General features: G+C 54.8%; 1 protein-coding gene across 15 annotated transcripts in view; it reads right to left on the bottom strand.

Moving 5' to 3' along the window:
- Ralgds (ral guanine nucleotide dissociation stimulator) overlaps positions 1-25,629 on the bottom strand; it is a 40,273-nt gene that overhangs the window by 1,839 nt on the left and 12,805 nt on the right. For 6 of the 15 annotated variants that reach the window (XM_087651028.1, XM_087651029.1, XM_087651034.1 and 3 more), the window contains exons 2-17: positions 10,661-10,771; positions 9,220-9,413; positions 8,667-8,762; positions 7,793-7,986; positions 7,148-7,545; positions 6,245-6,460; positions 5,969-6,072; positions 5,522-5,606; positions 4,290-4,358; positions 3,888-3,974; positions 3,409-3,441; positions 3,019-3,140; positions 2,803-2,898; positions 2,398-2,599; positions 2,046-2,288; positions 834-948 (exon numbers count right to left, since the gene is read on the bottom strand). In XM_087651028.1, the coding sequence (XP_087507154.1) occupies positions 834-948; positions 2,046-2,288; positions 2,398-2,599; positions 2,803-2,898; positions 3,019-3,140; positions 3,409-3,441; positions 3,888-3,974; positions 4,290-4,358; positions 5,522-5,606; positions 5,969-6,072; positions 6,245-6,460; positions 7,148-7,545; positions 7,793-7,986; positions 8,667-8,762; positions 9,220-9,413; positions 10,661-10,771 (2,365 nt within the window). 15 annotated transcript variants of the gene reach the window in all.

The raw sequence follows: 25,629 nt of genomic DNA, 5'->3' as shown, positions 1-25,629 counted from the left end.
TCTAACTGCTGAACCATCTCTCCAGCACACAGTTTATGCTCTAACCACCGAGCCAACACCTCAGCCCAGGCTTATTTTTGACTCTTATCTTTCTCCTGTCTAGAAGACTGACTTGTCTGTGTGCTTTTTGCATCTTATGTGTGGATTTTTTTTAAAAAAAGATTTATTTATTACATATAAGTACACTGTCACTATCTTCAGACACACCAGAAGAGGGCATCAGATCTGATGATTGTGAGCCACCGTGTGGTTGCTGGGATTTGAACTCAGGACCTCTAGAAGAGCAGTCAGTGCTCTTAACCACTGAGCCATCTCTCCAGACTGCCTGTGTGGATTTTTTTTATAAAAGACTTACTTATTTTTATTTTATGTGCGTCAGTGTTTTGCCTGCATGTATGACTGCGAAGATGACAGATCTCTACAAACTGAAGCTAGACAGTGATGAGCTGTGATGTGGGTGCTGGGAATTGAACCTGGGTTCCCTGAAAGAGCAGCCAGTGCTCTTAACCGCTAAGCTATCTCTCCAGTCTCTCGTGTTTGGATTTTAACACGTGAATATTATTCCTGAAGTGCCTGCTTTCTTATTGACAATGTCCCCTCAGGCAGACCCATGCATGAGCCTCTCTCAACTCTTGCCTCCTGTGGGGAGGCCCAGCAGCAGATGCTGGGGCAGGGAGGAGACCCTGGGTGCCAAGGGCTGCCAATAGTTTGTGGTGAGCACCGTGGCCACACTTGGCTGCTACTGTGAGTTCTAGGGTCCTGGCCTTGGAGCTGGGGCAGGGGCTGGTGCTGGCCCACCCCTCGGGCACTGGCCTGCAGTTTGACGGACTTACTGTGGTCCTCTGAGATGATCTGCAGCAGCTCATAGTCCTCGGGCTCGTCCTCATCTAGGTTGTGTTTGTCCATGGCTTTCCGGATGACAGTCGGAGCCTTATCCTGGCTGGTCACCTGAATAAGAATGGGGAGCAGGCTATCAGGACAGGGTACAGTGGCCTAAAACAGCCTGCCACCAACTCCCACACAGCCTCGGGGAGCTGTGTGCCCCTGAAAACGAGAGGATCTGTTGATCCAGGAGAAGCAATAGTTTCCACTCCATGGTAAGGAGGAAGCAACCAATGCTCACCAATGCTCACCGCCTCCTATGTCTTGCCCTGCCCTGAGGCTGTGATGGTGGTAGCACAGGCTAGCTCATGGGGCTCGGTCATGGCCTCTCCCAGGTGAATGAGACTTAGCACCCTCCCAGCTCCTGGCACAGGGGGGCCAAGGCTCCATTGGGGTGGAGTACGTAGGGCACCTGACCCGGTGCAGCAGCCGTCTGCAGTCCAAGCCCTGGCAGGTGGGAAAGGTCCTCCCTGTGTGCCCATCCATAATCTTAGTGGATCCCACTGGTTCCACGTTCAAACAACATCCACACCTTGACGCCTGTGACTCTGCCCATGGCCATCAGCCTGCTTTGGCCCCTGCGTTCCTGAGCCTGGACTGCAACGGCCTCCTTTTTTTTTTTTTTTTTTTTCTTTTTTCTTTTTTTCGGAGCTGGGGACCGAACCCAGGGCCTTTACCACTGAGCTAAATCCCCAACCCCTCCTTTTTTTTTTTTTTTTTTTTAAATGTATTCATTTATTATATATAAGTACACTGTAGCTGTCTTCAGACACACCAGAAGAGGGCATCGGATCTCTTTACAGATGGTTGTGAGCCACCATGTGGTTGCTGGGAATTGAACTCAGGACCTCTGCAAGAGCAGTCGGTGCTCTTAACCGCTGAGCCATCTCTCCAGCCCTGCAACGGCCTCCTAAGCAGTCGGCCTCTGCCTTGGTCAGCTGCCTATGCCCACGGCACACCAAGTCACCACCAGCCTCTGTTTCAGCCTCCAACAGAAAGTCAAGGGCCTTACAGGTCAGTGGGGTCCTGACTGACTCTTACTCCCTGCCCCACTGCCTCGGCCCTGATGGGCTGTGGGCCACAGTTCCCTGGGGGCCTGGGTATCTGTGCATGTCAGCTGCCCAGCCAAGCCGGGCCCCATACGGACACCGGCTACCACTCACCAGGATGCTCTTGTACATGTTGCCGTTGTCCACATCCAGGCTGACCCTGATGATGCAGCAGTCGCCCACCTGCTGGTTGTAGAGTGGCAGTGAGGAGCTGTAGCTGCAGACCCCTGAGACAGAGCGCTTGTGGGTGCGTGTGGTAGACACCGGTGTGGTAGAGGCTGACGAAGAGGAGGTGCTGCTGGAGGCCGAGCTGATGCCAGAGGTCTCTGGGGACGACTGGGAGGCTGACTCCCAGAACTGTGGGCGACAGCAGTGTCAACAGCAGCCTGAATCATGAAGGGCCCCGAAGGCCAGCAGCCAGCTTTGGGGAGGAGGGGCCGGAGGAGGAGGGAGCATGGGTGGTCACCTTCTTTTCCTGGCCATCAGGAGACTCTGGAACAAAGCTCATGTTGATCTCCTCCACGTCAGAGCTGGATGAACCAGCTGAGTGCACACTGAGTGCGTCCGTGATGTCCCCGCTGCTGAGGTAGGGGCTGCACCGGAGCTGGTCACATGACTTGGAGTGTGCACTGCTACTGGTGCTGAGCTCCGTGCTGGGAGCCTGGCGGCTGCAGGAAGAAGCTGGCTTACTCTAGGGGTCTTCCCAGGGATGCCGACCCTCACTGCTCTCAGTTCCAGCCCACCAGTCCTGCCTTCCCTGGATATCTGAGGGATCACCCCATCTCACAGAGGTGAAAACCAAGGCCCAGACTGCTGATTCAGCTCCCTCCATGGCTGGCTGGTGGGTGCTAGGGTAGGGCCCAACACATACTCGCTCCAGCGCTTGACGATAGCTGTGCTTTTCTTGCTCCTCAGGGTGTTGCTGGCTGACTCAGACGGGGGCTCCAGCTCACACGACAGGTTGTAGCTAAGGTAGAGGTGGCTGTGAGGCTACCAGGGGCCAAGCTGGGGCTCCCATCGGGGCTAGCAGCTATCAGCAGGCACCAGTGAAGACACCATGACACCCCCCACCAGCCAGTGCCCTCACCTCTCAGCCTCGCTGAGCCGTCCCATGGCTCGGAACCAGGCTCCAAAGTGCTCCTCGGGAACAATGCTGTAGTTGTTGCAGGCCGACTGGAGCAACTTGATCTGGGCGATGACTTCGAACTCCTGGATCAACAGACAACAGCGTGGTGATGGGCCTATGTGGGTCTTTATCTACTTCCCCACTTACACCCACTCAGGCCCCTCCCTGTTTTCACAGTCCAAATAGCCAGTGTCTGGACTTGCACACAGGAGGCTATCCTGGATGTTATCACCCCAGCTCCCTTCCTATGGAATAACCTCTGAAGAGTGTCCCAAATATCACCATAAATCAACATGTGCCTTGCCCAGTCCATGTCCCCATCCCCATCCCCTGAGGGCGGCAGCTCCTCACCTTCCTCCTCTTTTCAAAGTTGATCAGTCTCCCCTAGAAGACAGACAGCCAATGTCCGTAAGAAAACAGCACCTTCCACCACTCTAGTCCTGCCTACCTTCTGCACTACCACAGACACCCACTAGGGGGCAGGAAGCATCCACACCTGGTTCTAGGCACTAGCACAGGGGAAACCTGAGGGCGGAGGGTAGACATTTCTGTCCAACCCACTCTGTTAGAAGCCCCTGCTTGGCCCACATGCTGTCTGACCTTGGAGTGCCAAGCTTCACTCGCTTGCCCAGAGCCATCATCTGAGGGTCATGCACGACTACTCTGGCCAACCCTCTCCTCAGTTCTGCTCTCAGAACTCTGTAAAGTCCCCAAAGGGGCAGCTTTCAAGCTCTCAAGAGAACCAGGGCTCAGGGGTCAGTAGGGGGCTCTGTTCTCCCAGGCCTCAGGCCCTGCCCCTCAGATCCCACCTTGGTTCCGGGTTCACTCACATATAGATAGTCCTTCATGGCTGTGTCCAGCATCACCAGGTCAGTGAGGAATGTGCCCAGGTAGGGGACAGTGCCCTGGATGACACCCTGGGGCATCAGGTGGGAAAGAAGCAAGCCTCAGGGCCCTCTCCACTACTCACCTGACCCCAGCCCCACCAGGGCTTTCCATGTAGAGCAGCCCAAGAACCTTTGCTGCTTCCTTCCCAGGGTTCCCTGCTGCCCCCATCCCAGGCTAGCAACATCTATGACCCCTGCTCATTCATACCCTCCCCAAAGAGCTCTGCCAAGCCCCATCTCTGATAGAGCAACTGGTTCTTGTCCCCAAAGACATAGCTGGTCACCTTGCCATGGGAGCTAAGGGCCAAGGGAACCCCTTCCTCTCCCAACCAACAGGTCACTCACTGTCTCCTTCTGCCGCCTCTGGGTTCTCCTAGGGTTCATCTCCAGCGTGGCAAACTTGGAGGTTCCTTCCTGCCAGAGTCGAATGCGAAGTCAATGAGAATTTCTTCCTCTCCTGAGCCAACCTGTGCTCCAATCCTGGGCCTGGCTGGGCCAATGTGTCTGGCTGCCACACTGGTATTTCTAAATCAGTGTCCTATTCTAACACACATGGGGTAGGGGAGGGAGACCTGGGTCTGGCCTTGGTGCACCTCACCTTCGAAGTTCTTGGGGACAGAAGGGCTCAATTCCTGGTCCCTAGTGCCATTTTGACTGGCTTCCTGCAGCCTGGTGACCTCCTGCACACCCCTCATTTCCCTCAGACCTCATTGGGCTCCTGTGGGCTCAGAACCCTCCATTGGCAGCATCTTGCATGGAATCCCACGAGGACCCAAAGGAGTGCAGCCTACTGACTGGCAGGATGGTCTCTAACTGAGCTCTATCATAACAGGAGATGGATAAGGTGTCTCTAGCTCCTTGCTCCACTCCCTTCCCGGCTGCCCAGGTCCATTAACAGGTGCTTTGTTCTCTAAGGACCCTGGGCCCTGCAGGGCCACCTCAGCCTGACCTGTACAGCAAAAGCAGGACCCACTGATAATACTGCTTTTGTTTTTATGTGGAAGCTTCTAGGGTGAGAGAGAAAAGTGACTTCATTAGTCCCTGATATGTCTGAGATGCCTGGGCACCTGTGGCCTCAAGGGACACAGCAAGTCCACCACCGTTCCTCATGCTGGCCAGCAGTTGCTGCCTCAGGCCAGAGGGAGAGCCACCTATGCAAGCATAGCTGCACCTTGGGACTAGATGTTTGGAATGGAGGATGACCCCCGTCCCAGGTAGCCTCTCCCCTGGGACAAGCCTGGCACCACAGAGACAGAACGGGCTGGCTCAGGGAAGTTGCCCCCTCTTCCATCGGCTATTGGTCTGCCAGTGGCTAAGGCCCAGCAGGAAGCTGCAGACCTGCTAATCCGGCTGCTTCATCTTCCCGCAGCAGCCTGGCTGGCTGTCCCCACTACATCAGATTACCAGAGGCCTACCGTTCCACCAAATGCCTGCCACCTGTCCAAGGAACAAAGCCATCCTCCCCTCCTGTCCAGTCCTGACAGGACTGGAAGTCAGCCAAAAGCTTGCAGTGAGGAACTGAAACCCTGCCATTTCCTGCCTGCTCCCTTTCCCCGACACTGTGGCTGCCACCTCACCTTGATGAGCAGCTCTCTGCTCAAGGAGTAGTTGTTCTCATCAGAGAAGATTTCTGACAGTTTCTGGAACACTCGAAAGCTGCCCCTGGAGGAGGCACAGAGTGAAGGCAATGGTTGGGAAGAGCGTGCACCAGGGCAAGCATGGTGCGTACCAGGGCAAAACGGTGGGGAGCCCGTTTTCCCGTACAGCAAAGATTCTGAGCTGCTGGAGAAGAATCCTAAACGTGGTTCCACTGAAGACCACCTGAGTATGCAAAACTGTGTTTTGCTTTTAGCTGGACAGCTCTGTGGCTGTGTGCAAGCACGAGACACTTGCCTGGCTCTAATCAGGGTGTGCACACTGAGCTGTGCCTACCAGTGGGCCCATCCCTCCATCTTTGCTGCTGGGCCTCACTGAAGGCAGAGACAGCTTGGGGTACAGTAGGGGTTGGGGACGGGGAGGCCTACCTGGAGACCTCTTCCCATGTCTTCTTTAGGCGGTGGATGGCATTGCTCTGTAGGGCAGAGAGGATGGCGTAGAGGGAGGAGAAATTCTTGAGCACCCTGCACTCCTGGGGACAAGGAGTCTGTGAGTGGAGCCCATGGACGAACTTCCTTAATGGCAGGAAGCTCCCAGAGGGCATGCCAGGGACACACGCTCACACAGCACCCAAGTGTACAGTTCCAGGAGAGTGCATGCCAGCTGTGTGGCCCTGAGGTCCCCAGGACCCCCCTATAGCCTACCCTGGCCACCTCGATCCAGTGTTCCACCACCCGGGCCCTGTCCGAAGCTTTCATACTCTGGTCCCCAAGGCAGGTGGTGATGACACAGTTGGCCACGTTGTTGAACTGGGCGACAGTGGCACGGATGGTGGGCGCGAGGTGCTCCTTGCCCTTCTTGTCCCGCTGGGACCAGATGGAGCCCAGGCAGTGGTAGGGCACAACTTTCTTGAATAGCTCCTAGGGAGGGGATCAGTGTCACTGGGCCCTGCACAGCCCAAGGCAAAGGCTGCAGCACTTAAGAGTGAGGATGCGTCTGAGCCTGTGCGACTCTCGCCCCTCCACCTGACTTCTGAGGGCACCCAATGCAAGGCAAAGTAGGAAAAATGAAGGGGAGAAGAAACATACACACAGCAGTGGCTCCTGCCTCTCATCTCAGAGAGCATCTGCTGCCCCTCCCCAGTGGGCACGTCACAGCCTGCCCTGTGTCCCGGTCTCCCGTGCACGGCAAGCACTTCACAATGCTGAGGTTAGGGGTGGAATGGAGGAGGGTGGCCCAGGCACACCTCAGCAAGCACTCCTCCATCCCTAAGAGGTCAGCATGCAACACGCAGTCACGCACGCACCCCCACACACACACACACTCATGCACACACGCACCCCCACACACGTGTACACACACACACACACACACGCACTCATGCACACACGCGCGCACACACACACACACACACACACACACACTCTTCATGACCACCATGGGGGTGGGAAATCAATGCTTTGGGTTAAGTAGAATGCCCTAATCACATGTTTGTTAAGAGTGGAGCTAGGACTTGCCCTGGGACAGAGGCTCTGAACCAGAAAACAGGTCTAGACAGCAGAGGACAAAAGGAGGCCTGCCCCGCCCCGCCCCCGTGAGCCACTCACTGCGTCCATCAGCGTAAACTGTTCAGCCACCAAGTCTGGAGGGAACAGCAGTAGGTGAGGCTTTGCACACAGTCCGTTCTCCGTGGTTTCAGGCAGAGGCCAGGAAGGCTCTAATGCAGGAGCGGGCACGGGAGCGGGCTCGAGGTGGAGGCTCTGTGAGACAGTGGGGTCCAGCTCTGGAGCAGGTGCGAGGGTTGGCTCAGGGTCTAGGGGCGGCTCCAGAGCTGGTTCTAGCTCAGAGGCTGGCGCCACCACCGGGCTGGATGCCAGTACTGGCACCGGGGCTGGCTCTCGTACTGGAGTGGATGCCACAGCTCGGCTGGGCGTCAGAAGCAGGGCGGGAGCTGGTTCTAGCTGTGAAGCTGGTTTCAGAGACAGCACTGGAGCTGGGGACAGGGCTGCAGGAGAGAAGATGTCCACTATGGCAGCCTTGTCCAGAGCATTTTCAAGACAGAGAATCACCAACTGCCAGAGAACAAAGCCCTGTTCCCACAACAAGAGGCTACCCCAGACTATGGTATACTACCCACTGGGTGGGTCCCAGGCTGGCTCTTGCTCCTGGCCCAGTGGTTGGAGCCTCTCTGTGGTAGAAACAATTACTGACCCCTCCTAGCAGGTTCTGTGTAGCTACCCCTGGCTCCTCACCCTCAGGCTCAACCTCACTGGGCTCCAGGTCCTCCAGCTGGGCCAGGAGAAGGTGAGCACGGCGCTCCAGGTCTGAGCCAGGCATGTTGAGCTGCACATAAGCCACCAGCTGCTTGAGGCAGGGAAAGTCCGGGGGTTGACAGAAGTCCTCGGAGTATTGGTCCAGCCAGGTGCCCAGGATGGAAGAGATGGCACTGGGGACAGGCAACAGAGTCAGAGGCATGGTTTCTCCTCCCATCCTCCCACAGCACCCTGATGTGCCCCCACCCACGTAACTAGACAGAGGCTACAGAGGATCCTACAGGAGAGAGCGAAGGCTCATCAATGGAATGGGGGGCTCTCCTGGTTCTTTAGGGAACCGTCCCCACTCCTGATGGAACACAGATGCCTCAAGGGTCTGTCCTCTAGTCTGCCATTCACCCAGCGGCGAGGGTTACCTCAGCACCTATTCTTTTTGAGCTGGGTGTGGGTTGCATTTTTCTGAGGGACACGGGGACCAGCTAAGCGCCCATTCCTAAGGAGTGAGGCTGCATGTCTATTGAGATAGGCTATACAAGGGAAGGATTTTCACAGTGACTGCTTCTCTCTCTCTCTCTCTCTCTCTCTCTCTCTCTCTCTCTCTCTGTCTGCCTGTCTGTCTCTCTCTCTCTTACACACACACACACACACACACACACACACACACACACACACACACACCCCCACCCCTCTACTCAGCTCCTTGAAAGTGCAGTATCACCCTGAATTCTATCTTCCTTCGGATACAGGAAGAGCCTTAGACCTCAGCCCAGCAGCAGGAACCAGATGTGTGGGGCCTATAGTTTGCTCAGCCCTTGTTCCCCAAACCTCCCCTCTGGACTAAAAGCCTACTTACTTTTTGAGTTGGTCCTGTGGTCCGCCGTCCTCACTGGAGTAGGGAAGGATGCAGCCATATCTAGAGGAGGCCGTGAGGGCGTCACATCTACCGTACCTGCTTACGATGTCTAGTGTTACTGGTCAACTCCCTGATGGGAATGGAGCCCAGGGAGGCAGGGACTGACTCTTTGCTCTTGTCACAGAGTTAAGTGCCTGGCAGCATGGCTAAGCACAGCAGATGTTTTAGAAGCTCAGGCATTTCAGCAGACCTGGGGCCTCTCAGTTGACTACCACAGGGCCATCCTTGCTCTGTGTATATCTAGGTTGAGGCCTCCTTCCTTTCTAGGTAGGGAACCCACTTAGCCTGAGGCTGAGGAGAGAAAGCTTCTCCACAGAGGAAGGGAAAGTCATATAAACCCCATAGGCCTTGACAGCCCAGGCTGGGGCCGTCCTGGCAGAGCCCATCTAGCTATGAGGATGCTTACCATCAAACTGGGGCTCAGAGAGACACAAGGCATCCCCAAGATGTAGCCAGGAGGAAGGGTGTCCCTGGGTCTGGAGGGGGTGCTCACCTTTTGAACAGCAGGTCTAGCACCTGCTGAGTGGTTGTGAAGGCTCTGTAGGTGCACAGGAATACGGTGACGTAGGAAAGGTCACTGCCCTGGAAGGCAGGCACCAGGTGTTCCACCAGCTTCTCCAGAGTACCGGCCTTCACCGTGCGCACCTTGCAAGTCTCGTAGAGGTTCAGAGCTGACTCATTCTCGCACTGGGGGAGCAAGAGAAAGGCACGGTCAGTGGCAGGGTCATATTCTCAGGGAAGCTCTGGAGGCTGGAGCTCGGATCGTTTCCTGTAAACCCTCCGTAGAATGTGGCCAAAGCCGGGACAAGAAGGTCTCTGATTTTAAAAAGCCTTGTATTTTCAAGCAGAATTTGAAGTATTGAACCCTTCAGGGTAGTTTCTTAGGTGACAACATTCTCTAACACACGCTTGGGGAGGGAGGGTGGGATGTTCCAGCCTATCCTAGAGGTGGAAAGACTGGCTTACTCCAGGGTCATGGGGTTGGTCTATCCTATCAAGACCCAGAACATTTCCTGGATGGGTTCAGTGCCCCAGGGAAGAATCACGCTGGGAGTAACAGCAGTGATGCATGGCAGCTGTGGTGACAGGGCTGTCTTCTGGAATATCATGTGGCTGGGTTAGGCTCAGCTTCTTAGCTCAAGGGGTCCAAAGACTTCTGAGTCAGAAAGGTGCAGAGCACTCTATGTTGAAGAATTTTGTCAACTTGATGTATCTGACAAAACTAGAGTCATCTGAGAGAAGGGAACCCCAACGGAGAGACTTATGCCGCCATTAGACTGCTGTGTACAAGGCAGGGAGGCATTTCTTAGTTAGTGATTGATATGGGAGGGCCCAATCATTGTGGGTAGGGCCATCCCTGGGCTGGTGGCCCTGGGTTCTATAAGACAGCAGGCTGAGCAAGCCAGCAAGCAGCACCCTTCATGGCTCTTACGTGAGGCCCTGCCTCCAGGTTCCAGCTCTCTATGAGCTCCTGTCCCGACTTCCTTCAGTGATGGACTGTGATGTAGAAATATGAACCCATGAAACCTTTTCTCCCCAGCCTACTTTTGGCCATGGTGTTTCTTTAGAGCAACAGTAACCCTAAGACAGGAGGAAGTTTACAAAACCTAAACTTCCATTCACTGGGGGTAAAGGGTAGCCTTACTATGTGAGAGGATTTTGGACTAGGAGGAAAGAGGGGAAGAGTGACATGTGAGGACAGGCATTAAACCCAGCAAAATATTTGAATATGCACTGCCTTATGGGAAATGAGAAGCAAAGTCAATGGTGTCTCCTCTCCCCTGTAGGTAGGTATGTTCACAGAACCTTTGAGCATGGGCTGGGGAAGGGAGGGAGGGTCAGCCCAGAGTTGTCAGAGGGACTGAGACCCTCAAACAGAAAACCCTGAAAAGGAGTTGCCAGGGCCACCCTCCTGGTGTCCGCTCCATACTTACCCCTAGCCAGCGCTGGCCCTTGGTGGCTCCTGGGTGTAGCTGAACCTTGCGCAGGGAGATGGAGTAGATGACCCCGTTGATCAGCTCCTCCCCAATCTCCTGCGTAGAGCTCTGGAAAGACAAGGTCCAGGAGTCAGGCCAGGACATCAGGGGTCTGCTGCAGGGAGATGGCACAGACGGGGCTCCTGGACTTCCAGGGTAAAGAAAATGGAGAGCCCAGAACTTTCCTCCCCACCTGGTTCCTCATGATCATAAGGCCAACACCTCAGGAACCTGCTCCTGCCTCGTACTGGACAGCCCTACCCCAGTATACCTGAACAGGTACTGTTATTCACCCATCTCAGAGAAGGGTAAGTGGAGGCCGAGGTAGTCAAACTGTCTTGTGTATATGACAGATCCTCTATCCTAAGGCCTTAGTATGGTCACAGGTGGCACTGACCCTCAGAAGAACCTAGTCCCCAGAGCCCAGGGCTTGGGTCACCCGCACTCTCATCTCTGTGCAGTCTGAGGTTCCAGGCTGACCAAGCACCATCAGGCAGCTCTTTCCAGCCCAGCGCTCGAGTCAGCATAATGGGTCTAGGCAAGGTGCGGATGCTGACCACATCTGAGGCCACTTCCTTCCCCTTCTGCTCATTCATGCTTCTGAGACTTGTTGAGCAACAAGGGGGTTCCCAGCTGGCTGTTCTTGCTCACGTGAGTAGGGAACAGCAACAGTGCTGGGGATCCACAGAACCCCAAATCACAAGGCCTATTTGGGGAAGGAGGGAGTCATGTGGCTGCCTAGAGCCTAGAGCAGAAAGGAAACACTCGCTTCCCCTAAACCCCAGGCTTCTCCTTCCTGCCATCTGGGGAAGGGTTATAACTAAGATGGAGAGGATCTGATTCCTGGAAGCCAGTGGCTAACAAGAAGGCTCACGACCCTAAGCAATCCTGGCCCACAGCCCAGGGAACTTCCCTTCAGAGGCCAGTGGCACTGTCATCAGCTAACCTCTGACCCACATGTAGAAAGTCTTTCAGCAGAGAAAAAGGAGACCACGGCGCTGGAACAGCCACTGCACCGGCTCAGGCTGGAAGAGCCCTCCTTTCCCAAGGAGCCTGGCTATACCTGGCATCAACCGCAGAGTCAGAGTCACACATGAAGCTCCTGCCACGAGACGCTGGATTTCAGCCCAGCGAACCCCAGAACAAGGCTAGTTTGCAACAGGTTTTTATTGATGCCCACAGGACAGAACTCTGCCCTAGCCAGGCACACTGCAGGAGTAGCTGGATGCAAGCAGAAGCCGCCATCCCTGAGCAAGGATCAAGGCAAGGCTTTGCTCAGCCCCGAGCTTCTGCTGATAGCCCAGCAGCTGGCCTGGGCCCTGTGGGAGTGTCATGTGATCCCTGCACCCTTCCCCCACCTGAGGGGGGCCATTCTGCCAGCTGGATGGGGGTGGGGGTGCAGACAGACGCTGAGCGCCATGCATGCCTTCCTCTGGGGAGTTGACACCCTGTTGCACAGATGGGAACTGTTCCGGCCTGAGGAGCTAACCCCATGCACTCCGTTTCCTTCAAACAACCACAGCAGGAATGAACCAGGCCACCTCACCATACAGAGTGTAGGCCCCTTTGCACCAGATACCCAGAGAAGGCAGAGATGCTCAGGTCTGGTTAGAAAGCGACAGAGAAGAGCTTCTCCCCCAAGTCCAAGGTCCCTCTGAGGTTGGAAGGGCAGGGGCCACGTAACCTAAGGCCACCTTGGGCTACTTTTGTAGCAGGCAGCCCATGTAGGAAGTGTCCCAGGAATACTCAAGCAGTCCAGGGAGAAGAGGGGGGAAGCTGGCCTGGCAAACAGCTGAAACAGCAAAAATGTCTGCCTGTCTGCCTGCCTGCCTGGGGCAGGCATCCAAGGAGCCTTTGAGCTCCAAGGGAGGAATGCCACATGGTTGGCTGTGTCCTTAGAGAGGATCATCCCCTCCCACCCCCCAACCTCCCAAATGTGCAAGGCCCCCAGGGACCTGGGATGAAGCTGGTGGCTGTGTCTAACACACTTGGGGGTGAAAGTGTCCCCGGGAGTCCTGGGAGCAAGCTGCCCCCACAACCACAGTCTCTTGAGCATAGCCTAGAGCTCTCAGAATGGGGTGTGTCACCTGATCAGAGTTCTCAAGGTGGCAAGCTAATAGGATATATGTGACCAGCTAAAAGCGAGGGCATTGCAGGCCAAGCCCAGGACAGCAAGTAGCAAGGGGCTCAATAAGAATGGGATGCCAGGGGCTGGAGAGATGGCTCAGCGGTTAAGAGCACCCGACTGCTCCTCCAGAGGTCCTGAATTCAAATCCCAGCAACCACATGGTGGCTCACAACCATCTGTAATGGGATCCGATGCCCTCTTCTGGTGTATCTGAAGACAGCTACAGTGTACTTATATATAATAAATAAATAAATTAAAAAAAAAAAAGAATGGGATGCCAGGCCTGTGTCATCTGTCCAGTCAGACACAGGAAGCCTTAGCAGATACGTTGAAGCACAAGATCACAACTTCTCTCTCCATGTGCAGAGGCTCAGGAGATCACGGCTTCTCTCTCCATGGGCAAAGGCTCAGCCTACTTGGTGAGCCAAGGCGATTCCAACCTCACCATACCTACCTGGACCACCAAGTCACTCGGGTACCCCAGCGCTCCAGCAGGTACTGCAGACGTCCTACAGCTCTGGACACACAGGGACCCCAGGAGCAGCCCCATGCACTGTATCTCAGGAGGAGTCTCACTCCCCAGCTTGGCTTAGTAAGCTGGCCTTCGGCTGAGAGAGAACAGCAGCAGCTAGCAGGTGACATAGCAGGGGTTGCAGCTGACCAAGGATGGCAGACAACACCTGGTACAGCACAAGAACTGGTGATGTATGAGCGCTGCACCTGTCAGAGGACCGCCGACCACCCGGGACTACTGGACCCAGATGGCAGCTCACTCAGAGTCCTGGCTCTTGCTTGGAATGGACCTTCCAGAACAGAGAGGGGGCGGTCCAGATGCCAGTGAGCAATCTCAGGCTCTTATCACGGTGGGAGAGCACCTTTCCTGCTTTACAGGTGGAAACCAAGGTTCAGGGGAGGGGCCAAATAGACAGTGTCCAGGGAGAGGTGAGAACCCAAGACTTCTCAAGCTCAAGCCATAAGCTCTGACAGAGGGATGAGATGAAAACATGAAGCATTAGAGCCCTCCATGCCAGCTCCAGCACTGGGTGGACAGCCTAGATGCTGAGCCCTCATGGCAACCCTCGGCCATCAGGGGAAGCCTCAGCTAGGGAGTGTACAAGGTGCCTGGTTGCCATGGCAGCAGGGGAGCACCAAGCCCTCAGAAAGAAGTGTCTTGGGCCTGTGCAGAGCTACCACAGAGTCAGATTCAGGTCCCAGGAACCCTCCCTGTCAGCCTGAGTTCTGCTATTGGCCAAGTTAGCATTTCAGGAAAGAAAACTAGGCTCGAATGGGGGGGGGGACCCACCACTTCAGTAATCCAAAGCCTTGTACCCCCCCACCCTGCTGTCCATTTGCAATGGCCACCATCGGGCCAGGCCTGAAAGGGGGCATGCCCCAGTCCTCACAAGGTATAAAACAGACCCAGCTGAAGTCAGACTCACACCATACCATCCAGTTAACACAGGCACTTCCTGTCCCAGGTCCTCTGTACACTTAGTGCATGTAGCTCGCCCAGTATGGTGCCTGGTAGATGAAGGAACACCCAGGTAGGGACAGGCAGAAGCCAGCTCAAGTAGAGCTAGGAAACAGCAGTCAGGACCAGGATTTATCCCTGGCCTGTGAGGACACACCCAGAGCTGGCTGCTGCTTCTATCAGGGCAGGGTCCAGCCAAGGTACATAGATGCAGGGGAGAGGCTGAAGACAGAAATGACTTCCTTGGGCTAGAAAGCAGGTGGAAGGTGGCCAGGCCGGTGGTGTCACACCCGTGCCTCTGAGCAGAAGCTTAAGGACATGCCCAGGGGAATGGCTCTGCCTCAAGGCTAGCTTCACTACCGGCTGTTAGTCTCACGTGGTCCACTCCAGAACTCCTTTTTTTGTTTTTGTTTTTGTTTTGTTTTGTTTTTTAGACAGGGTTTCTCTGCGCAGCCCTGGCTGTCCCAGAACTCATTCTATAGATCAGGCTGGTCTCAAACTCATGATCTGCCTGCCTCTGCTTCCTGGGATTAAAGATGTTGCACCACCACCGCCTGGCAACATGTCCGTTCTACAGGTGAAGAAACTCTGGGGCTCAGAGGGGCTAGGCTGGCATTCCAGCACAGAGGCCTTCCATAGAGCTCAGAGCTCAAGCTCTGTGCCTCTTGGGTTCAAAAGGACAGACTGCCTGCAGGTGTGACCCATAGGACAACGGCTGCCGCCGGCAAAGGCATCAGAAGGAGGGGAGCGTGCCAACAGAACAGCCACAGCCCAGCAGTTCTGGTCCCTGTGCCCTGCTAGAGTGAGCAGCCCTCAGGTTGTCCTTTCTCTGGAGAACTGAGTTTGCTTGGAGCCTTAGCTCCAGCGTTAGGAAGCAATTCATGTCGATCTCTGTCACTCTCACTGTGCTGAGGTGGCTCCCTCCCTTTGGGTACACGCCTGAGAACACAGCATTTGTAAGAGCATCAGAAATCCGACTCAGGGTAGGTGCCAAAGTATGAGCTCTTCAGAGCGCTGCTGAAGCCCCTGCAGAAGCTTCCTCAGAGCTGAGGGTCAGTGAGAGGTCTACCTACAATCCTGAAAACTGTCCGACCACCTCCTGGACAGTCAGTCCCTGCTAGCAATCCGGTTCCTCCTGCTTCCAGAGCTGCCCGGAGGCTCCCAGGAAATAGGCCAGCATGTCTCTCTCAGTGTCCCAGACTGGAGACAGAGGACCAGTACCAGCCATCTGGGCCTCCTCATCCTTGTCTACTGTGCCTCTGAGGAAAGCAACCGTAGGAGAAGGAGATCCTGGGGGCATAGCTTTGATGGCAAGTCTCCTCATGAACATAACAGACTCTGAAGTTCCTGAAGGCTGCCCTTTTAGAGTCAGCCAGGAAGTACCTCTGGAGGATTATCATGTGTACACACACACACACACACGCGCGCACACACACATGCACACACACGTGCACACACACACATGCACACACATGCACGCACACACACATGCACACACACGCACATGCACACACATGCACACACACACACACACACGCGCGCGCGCGCGCACACACACACACACGCGCGCGCACACACACACACACACACACGCGCGCGCACACACACACACACGCGCGCGCACACATATGCACACACACACACACGCACACACGCGCGCGCGCACACATATGCACACACACACGTGCACACACACACACACACACACACACACACACACACACACACACACACCCTATGTACCTATATCTCTGAGTTTTCAGTGTCTAGGGAAACAAAAGAACCCTGGGGTAAACTAAGAGCTGCACACAGAATGATCAAGAAACCAGACAGCCCAGAGGAAGAATCCCTGGCCTCACTGTGTCCAACCCACACAGCCTTCAGGCATCACAGGCAAGTTGCCAGGGTAAGAAGCCTGCCTGGCCTCCCTCTGCAGTTGACCAGTTTGCTGAGCGCAATCTAATTAGTTGTTTCATTGGTTAAATGGGCTATTAATAGCCCTGACCCCCCCAAAGGACAACATGCATGCAAATTATTTAGCCTAGGCTCTGCTACCAAGCCCTAGCGGCTGCTAGCCATTATGTTAGGCCCCTGGTTCCACTGTTCCCAAGAGCTCAAAATCTGGGGTACTTTCACCTTCTCCTGGACTCTAAATAAACCTCTCCGTATCTCACTTGGCCAAAGCCTTTTTTGCAGTGCCTGGGTCAAGCTCTATCCATAGCCTTTGCTGGCTGCTACCGCTCACTAGCCATCTCTGCTGTGTCCTGCTCACAGCTCGTACATGGAGCAGGCACCCCAACCCCGATCCCAGGGAACACAACAGTTTGTGCTCAAGTCCCGTCTGCGACCCTTGCTGACGATATATTCATCTAGGTCAGGGACTTCACCTCTCTGCCTCCAGCCTCTTGGCAGATGGCGCTGGCATCTAAACTGGAGGTCTGTGTGAGCCGGGGAACATGGTACCGGTGCCTGCTCCAGATCCACAGATCCTTGCCAGGACGAAGCTGAAGTAAGCCTGTAGCGGAAGCATGAACTATATGACCTCCCTAAAGCAGGCTGGAGCAGGTCAAGCTAGGTCATTGGTGGCTTGACTTAGAATTGAGAGGGCAGGCAGGTGCCCAGATGTGTGAGGACATCTGGCAACCCCAGGCTTAAGGGGACAAATGACGGAAGAAGAAGGCAGAGACAGAGAGTGAGGGGACTTCAGGCCGTAGACCGGGTCTGCTACCAGGAAATCAGCCTCAGGATGGGGATGGGAGGAAATTATTGGCAAAATACAGGGATTTCCCTGCCCCTCCCCCAGGCGAATGCTAAATGGTCATTGTGTTCAGTTTCCGGCTGTGGCCTCCTCTCCTGCCAGGACCCTGGCTTTCCTGCCCCAGCCAGAAGCTTCCCCTCTGATTTCTAAACAGTGAGCAGGCTGCATGACAACACAGAGGCCTGGAGAGAGGGGTGGCAGAGGAGGCACGGACAGCAGCTACCTGTGCAGGGACAGAACCTTTCGTTAGCCCTGCTACAAAGGGTCAGGCATGAGGTCAGATAGAGCCAGAGAGAAGCCTGACACCCCCTCCAGGAGTGATCAGGCCAGGCCCTTCCAGCACACAAAGCCGGAGACTCTGCCAGACATAATGAAAGCCAGATGAGTGCAGGGCTGGTGGCGGGCCGCCCACTACCAAGCTCCCCGGAGTCCCTCCCCAGCCGCAATGAAGATGAGACCATTGGGTGAATGAGGAGCCTGGCTTGGGACACCTGCCAAGCACAGGAGGCCTCCCAGGCCTGGGGCTCCATGAGCAAAAGCTCCCAAGCATGCTTTGTCCAGACCCTCTCTAGGCAGAGCAGGATAGAGGGCTGCCTTAGGGTTCCATTACCTCTGGAGCATGGTGGGCGGTGCACACTTAGTGGAAGGAAGAGGGCACTGCTCCTACCCACATTGATTACTCCCACCTCCCACATGTAACGGCATGGTCTCCCTTCTCTGAGTCCTCCCAAACTCTTACAAAGTCCTGGTATCAGCACATTTTCTAATCGGGCAGAAATGAATCAAAGGTTACCGTGATTGAACATCTTACACCCTCTTACTGACTGAACCCTTGGTTCCACGCACTGGAGATCAGCACCTTCCACCCCCTTTCTTTCACTGCCTCCTCTGAGTAGCCTTCATGTTCCTGGGTTGTTAGGCCTATGTCTGACTCAGTGATGGGTATTCAAAGGCCCCGAGGTTCCACTCACCTCTGGGGGGTCTAGGACTGTGTTACTACAACCATTTCCTGGTCCACTATATTGTGTGGCTTTCTGGTGTCACATGCCCCATTGACAAGAGTCTGAAATAAGGACAGGCCCTCGTGGTTGGAGCATTCATGCACCACAGAATTTGTAAATAGTGATAGCATGGATGGGCTTAAAGGTCTGATTGATTGCAGGGATTGGTTGGCGTTGTCACCCCTGTGATGGGTGGGCGCAGGTACTGGGATAAATCGCCGGGGTATGGAAATTCAGCTGTGATCCCCAACTGACTGTCCCGGGACTGGTGCAGCAGGGGGATTTCTAAGGAAGAAATCCCCCACCCCCACACAATGCTGCAAAGGACGTTAGACCTCGGTTCACCCACCTCCAGGCGCGGCAGATCGGGGTCGAGCTGCGTGAAGCTGTGCAGCACCACTGGACAGCTGTCAGGGACGCCCACCTCCAGACGCACGGCGTCCCACACGCTGCGGCTGCGCCGGGAGCCGGGAAACAACGGCTCGGCGCCCCCTATGGGCCCGGACGCCTCGGCCCACATGCGCTGCACCATGGACGACTCCCGGTGGCGCGGGTGGCCGGCGGGCCGCGAGACCCGGGGCGGCGTGGGCGCAGGGCCGGCCGGCGCGGCTCCGCGCTGCCTGCGCTCTGCGCCCAGGGCCGGACTCGCTGATGTCAGCTGAGGGTGGGGACTGACTGATGGGGGCGTGGTTTCCGAGGGCCGTAAGCCTCCTCTAGTTGTTAGGCCTGGTGGATACCGCTGGCACTAGGGAGTCTGCGTTGTGTGGGCGGGCCCGTGATGCTGTTTTGCTGAAATCAGATCCACTTCCTGGGAATTCCAGTTACCACACCCCCTAGCTCTGTAGCCTCAGTTTCTTCAACTGGAAAGTATGGGTAATGAAAATGACTTCCTCCAAGAGTGACTAGGAGGGAGGATGTCATGAGGTCACTGGCTATGTGCTCATATACATATGGGGAAGGGTGACCCTGAGTATTTGGGCTAAGTATCCAGAGGGCATTGGCATCCAGTCCAAGCTCCACTGGGAGAGGGGCGCCCAGCTCTGCACAAACTAGGCAGACCTACTGTGCAAAAGCAATGCTAGTTACCTCTAGGTGAGGCTGTATACTTTTAAAAGGTTTGTTCATTTTACTGTATGTGTACAGTTATTTGCTATGCAAGTGTGTACACCGCATATGTGCCTGGTGTCTGAGGGGAACGAACTGCCAGCGCCCATATGGGTGCTGGAAACGAAACCCAGGTCCTCTGAAGAACAGCAAGTACTCTTCAGTGCTAAGCCATCTCTCTGGCCCCAGGGCCTAATTTTCTCTGAAATGTTTAACTGTCAGAAAATATTTTTAAGAGCAGGCTCCACTGATAAATATGATTTAAGAAAAAAATAGGCAGATCTGGCTTGGGGCAGAGATCCCATCCCCTAAGGTTGCTGCTGGGGAAAGTCCAGGTGTGTGTGTGTTTGGGGGTGGAGGGGATATCACAGGAAGGCAGTGGCTTCCACACATTCTGTAGGTTTTCCTCAGCCCTATTCCTGGGCCAAGAACCCAGCTGGAAAGTCTGTTCGTGGATATCTCATGCACAGGTACAGAAACACACACATGTGTGGGCAGATGCACAGAGGGAGAAACAAAGAAACTCCCTCCCACAGTCCAACAGTTCAAGCCTTTTTACTCTGACCCCCTTTCACCAATGTAAGTGTCCTATGTCCCTGCGTGCTGCCCGAGACCCCACAGGGCTTACACCCTTAGCATCCTCAGCGCCAGCTGTGACTTTCTAGATACTTCCAGAAAGCAAGCCCTCCCCAAGGCCTCCTAAGCTTCCCCTCATGATTACCCCAACCTGCGGGGCATGTCCTTTACGAAGAGCAGGTTGACCCTAAGAGAGCGGATAAGGACAATGTCCTGCAACCCACACCTAAATCCAACCATCACTCGGGGGAACGACAAGAGTCGGAAGGAGGACATCCTCCACACACCAGCAGCCTATAACCTACAAAAATCCAGCCTGTAAGACCGACAGGGGGTAGGGAGGTACACAGAAAGAGGAGATACCAGCCAGTGTGTGGTTTTGTGAACCTGAAATGCACAAACTGACTGCTGGGTAGCAAGGCCCCTCGTACCAGAGAGTGATGCACTCTAAGATACCCAGCAGGATATTGAAATAAGGGGAACAGTGAACTGTGCTAGGTCTCATAATGGTCACAGCAATGGTCCAGGCAGCCAAGTGGCTCACTAGCAAGCAGAGTGTTTGAGTATAGTGGGCAAAGGGATGATTTCACGTCAGGGTCAGGGCGTGGGGAGGGAAGGCTTGATTTCATTAGGCTCCTCAGAACAGCAAGAGATTTGATTCTAGAATTTTCCAGTTACTATTGTTGGAGCAGGCTCAACCTTAGGTAGCTTAAGACTACTGCATATTGATGGCATTGAATATTGCTGCTGCTGCTGCTGCTGCTGCTGCTGCTGCTGCTCCTCCTCCTCCTCCTCCTCCTCCTCCTCCTCCTCCTCCTCCGTTATTTCATTTTTGAGGCAGGGTTTCTCTGCATAGCCCTGGCTGTCCTGGAACTCAGAGATCTGCCTGCCTCTGCCTCCGAGTGCTGGGATTAAGGGCGTGTGTCCCATGCCTGGCTGGACATCTGGACTTGGCCGTTGTTTCTTAGCTGACACAATGGTACGGTTATTGTTAGGAGTTACATGGCGGCTGTGCCTGGGATTTGCGGAGGAACTTATTATCTTATTAAGCTGTATGCTGCCATATTCTCTACCTTGAGTCTATCTGGGATTGCTCCATGATAAAAGTTAAAAGAACAAAGGGGGCTTGGCTGAAAACTTCCCCACTAAGGCCCCTGGGGCTCCCAACAGTCGATAAGGGAGGGTTATAAGCTTTAGACCCTGGGCTAGATTTAAGCCATTTCCTATGTGCTTCACTCTGCCCAGTCACTGACAGGATCCTGAGAACAAAGCAGCCCCAGGCAGTGGGTCCTTGGGGAAACTGAGTCCTGATGCTCACATGTTCATAAGGGAGGTGGGGGACAACCCTGGTGATTGAGGGAGGGTGAGTCTGAAATGTGAGGCTCACCTTAACCCTAACGCCTGGGCTGTCACACAGCACTGCTCTCCTCTGCAGGAGAAGGTTACAAGGAAGGAGCCTCTCTCCCCTTCCTCATCCCAGCCCTCCTGGGAGTGCATCTGGCCCTCACTGGGAGGCACAACAAACCCCTCAAGAACAATGCTGACTTACACAGTTGGGTGATGTCCCTCAAAGAGCCAGGCTTTGAGCTGACAGTCGGAGACTAGAAGCAAGCCAAGAGTGCCTCACACATGTATTTTGTTTGGACTGCAAAGTGTTTTTAAATGTTTGAGCCAACAGTAAAAGGTCAGGTGATTTCACATAAAAATCCGAAATTCAGGCGTCTCCTGTAACTCTGGGTGACCCGACCACACCAGCTGTGTTCCCGAACATGATTAGAGGCTGCGTGGGAGCTAAGCGGCACCTGTGGGCTTTACCCCTGGACACCATCCCTGATTCCCAAATGAGCCCCCAACTGCCTCGGTCCCTGGAGTCTGGCTTCCTGTCTTCTGAACCTCCCCCGAGTAGGATGAAAGTCCACCCTCACCCCACTTTGGTGAGCGCTCACTAGCCCTTCAGGCTGCCAAAGCTGCCCTGTGATGGCTCCCAGGGCCCAGTTCCATGCTGCTGGGTATCAGACTGCCAGACCTGGACACCAGGCAATGTCAGAACAACCACAGAAATGAGTCAACACTTCTTCATACCCAAGCTAGGCCACAGCCAGTGAGGACAGCAGCCGGGTGAGCCCTGATAGAAATCCTTTTGTCCCTCTTGTCTAGGCACAGTGGCCAACACCTGCAACCCCAGCACTGGGGAGGCTGAAGCAGGAAGATCATGAACTTGGAACCAGCCTAGGCCACAGAGCAAGGCCCTGCTTCACAACAGAAGACTTTTCACCTCCGGCTGGCAGGTGAAGGCCTGCCCGCTCATCTGTCTGTTGTTCTACATTTCCAGCTCATGGCATTAGGTCACTGCTAGGGTGTGGCCCAGCTCATCTCCTCTGTCATTTCCCGACTAGGGCATCATCATTCCTGGCCTGCCTGGGTTCTGGGGTGGCCCTGCGTGGGCGTGTGAGCACACACCTTGGTGGGAGGTGACGCACCTGGGCCTGAGTGGCCCAGCTCTACCCTGTGCCCTGCAGTCGCCAGGAGCCTACGTGGAGGAGTGGAGGAGGGAACTGAAGTAGCAACTCCCCCAGGAGGTCATACTGGGTGGAGGGATGTGACATGATTACCCCAAATCTCTGACCTCACATAGAGTTACTGCCCAAGGAAAACTGGAACAAAAGCAGCCTGAAGCTCAGCGGATGCAGGCTCACTGCCAGACAGTGCAAGCCTGACGGTCTGAACCCAGCTACGTTCCAGGGAAGCTGTCTCCTGTCCACCACACATGCACGGTGGCACACAGGCCCACATACATCCCATGTATATGCATACACATAATAAATAAGAGGGGCTGGGGAGATAGCTCAACTGTTAAAAGCACTTACTGCCCTGGAGGAGGACCTAAGTTCAGTTCCCTGCATCCACTGCTAGCTCAAACTCCAGCGAGAGGGGATCTGATGCCCCTGACATCCCTGATATCGAATAGCTATACCCACACGCAGATGCACACATCTAAATATAATTAAAAATATTAAAAATGTTGTCTGTATACAGGAACATGCTAAATGACTGTTACACACACACACACACCAAGAAGCCTGGGGCAATGCTGATGGCCCATGTAAGGACACACATGATTCTGGATCAGCCTCTCTGGGTTCAGCCTCAAGGAATCCACACTCTGGATTTGCTCTCTGTCCCACCAGTGCAGCTCCACACTGGGAGCGCTCACGGTGGTGAAGCCCAGTCTAATTGGCACCATGAGAAGTGTTATTCATGGAGCAAGAACCAATGTCACCCTTATGGCTGCTCCCCCTAGTCACAAAATACCCACTGTGGTTGTTGACAACCCTGGGGATCAATAATGCTTCAGGTACCATGTGAGGTACATGGAGGCAGAGGAGAAAGCCAGTGGGGACACAAACACATAGAAATAGAGACTGAGACTCAGACCTGAGCCCCAGACAGAAAACTGAAGAGAGTAGGAGGCCCGAGGGGCAAGCTCGGGCCTGTGTGGGCTGATCAGAGCAGTCAAGGGAACCACTGAGCACATGCAGAAGCTCCACATGTCCCACAGTCTCATCAGTCCCCCAGGACCCCAGGAAGGCCCTGGCATCAGGCACCCATTCTCTCCCTTCCCTGAAGAGTGGTCAACAGACTGCCAGCCCTGCCCTCCTTACTCTCAGCCAAGTGCCAGGCGGGAAGCATCCCGGGGGATCTGGAACCTAGCTTTGAGCCCTACTCCCTGCTCCACACATCCTCAGAGCCCCAGGCGCACCTCAGAGCTCAATGTCTCTGCCAAGAAGATAGAGACAATGAGGACAACATACCAGCTCTCCTCGGAGTCAAGAGTCAAGACACAAAAGCTGTGTAATCCAAGAAGCACCAGCCAATGTGAGCTGCTGAGACAGGCCCACAGGCATGCTGCCCCGGCTGGGGACAGGTGGCCAGCCAGAGCTCACACACAGCACCCCAGCCTCTGAGCTGACACTGGGTACAGGAGACTCAGTCTCCTGGTCCTTCTAACCAAACTCCTTCAACCAGTTCTGACAAGGAGAGTAAGGAGCCCTAAGGTGCCAACTCCCATGGCCCAGGCCAGGTCTTAGCTGTGACCTGACAGCTTTTCCCAGCAACACTCACCTCAGCAGAGGGTACCAGCAGGGGTGCCAGACAAGGTGTCGGAGGCGGGGGAGGAGTGGGAGAGCAGGCTGTGGTGTGGCGGGCAATGGCCCACCGCCTGGCAGTCACCACTGAGACACAGGCAAAGAACACTGATCTCTTCCTTCCCCTGGGTACAGGAGGCCTAGCATGGACCCGGTCTGCTTCCCGGGCCATAGTAGGGTGAGAACCCAGTGGGGGAGTGGGCTCTTTGGCCGGCTGTTGGATAGTGTGTCTGTGGCTCTCCTGCCCCAATGGAGTTGAGCCCCAAGAGTGCCTAGGCCTACTGTCACCTGCATGGCTGTCATACCTGCTGCTGTGACGGGCAAGGCCAGGAATTCCCACTTGTACCAGCCACAGGGCAAGCAAGGATGAGTGGCCAGGACTCTGTTCTGGGCTGGCCCAGTAATCTAGCTCTAACTTACACCCCTTAGATGGCTCTCCTCCAAGCCTCTTTCCCCAAGACCTCATCCCACTGATCTCCCTTGGGGGCTGGAGGTCTCTACACTGGGATCAAAGCAGCCTTTGATGGGGCAGAGTCACCAAGTGGGCATAAGCCAGGTCTTGGTAGCCCTGCTTCCCCACTCTAAAAGCCTTTCCTGACCACCAAACTCAGAGCTCCTGTCCCGGGTATCTGGCATGGGCTTTTATTTTTTCTTTAAGATGGTGTCTTGTAGCCCAGGTTGACCTCTAACTTTCTATGAACAAGGATGACCTTGAACTCCTAATGCTGGGATTACAGGTGCTGCCAGCCAAGACCAAGTAGGGTGGTAAAAGCTGAGTACCGGGGTTGGGGATTTAGCTCAGTGGTAGAGCGCTTGCCTAGCAAGTGCAAGGCCCTGGGTTTGGTCCTCAGCTCCAAAAACAAAACAAAACAAAACAAAACAAAACAAAACAAAACACCAAAACAAAACAAAACAAAAACAAAAAACAAAAACAACTGAGTACCACCATTGCCAGGATTTTGGAAAAGAGACCTCAGAAAAACTAGGTAGGGTGTCTGTCCAGTCAGAAGGGCAGCGACAAAGCTGGTGTTAGACTTTAGAGCAACCCACCATCCTTTCCCTAATGTTACTGCAAAACAATCCCTGGAAGCCACTAAACGTGCTCAACACATCCATCGGACACACAAGAACCAGAGTCAGGGAGAGGAGGACTTGGCCAAGGTCTCACTGATCCTACAGCAAAGCCCACCGATCCCCGGATGAAATCGGCAGAGGCTAGGCTGCATTTTTACCTCCTGGGACTCTGGCAAGACAGGCATCCAGACAGGAGACAGGAAGCAAGGTGGGGGCCGCCAAATCTACAGCTCCCCCAGAGGCACTTCAATCCCCGGTGGGGGTGGTGGAGACCCAGCATACAGACTGGGCCCCACCAGCACCCTAGCTCTATCCTCTGAGCAATCTACAATCATCCAGTGGTCTTCCTGTGCAGAGTGACAGACTGACAGCTGGCTCAAAGCCTTGAGGAGGGAAGATTGCAAGCGCACCCCACACCACACTCCTCCATATTGGCCCCTCTCTCCCGCACTGCCCACCTAGCCATTGGCATTAGCTGGTATAGGTTTACCAGTGAGAAAGGGGTCTCCCACAGAGGCCTGTGGAGGAAGTGGGAAGGGACCAGGAGGCGTTGTGTTAGTGCCTTTGAGGACAAGCATTCATATGGACTTTCTGACCACCAGGCCTGTGCAAGACACAATGCCCGCCTCTGAGGCACACTCCTTATTGCCTGACACTCCCTCATCCCTCC

The sequence above is a fragment of the Rattus norvegicus genome, chromosome 3 (assembly GCF_021556685.1).
Source record: "Rattus norvegicus strain SHRSP/BbbUtx chromosome 3, alternate assembly SHRSP_T2T, whole genome shotgun sequence".
Lineage (NCBI taxonomy): Eukaryota > Metazoa > Chordata > Mammalia > Rodentia > Muridae > Rattus > Rattus norvegicus.
Note: the sequence above shows the minus strand (reverse complement) of the source record. Positions and strands in the feature narration are given on the sequence as shown.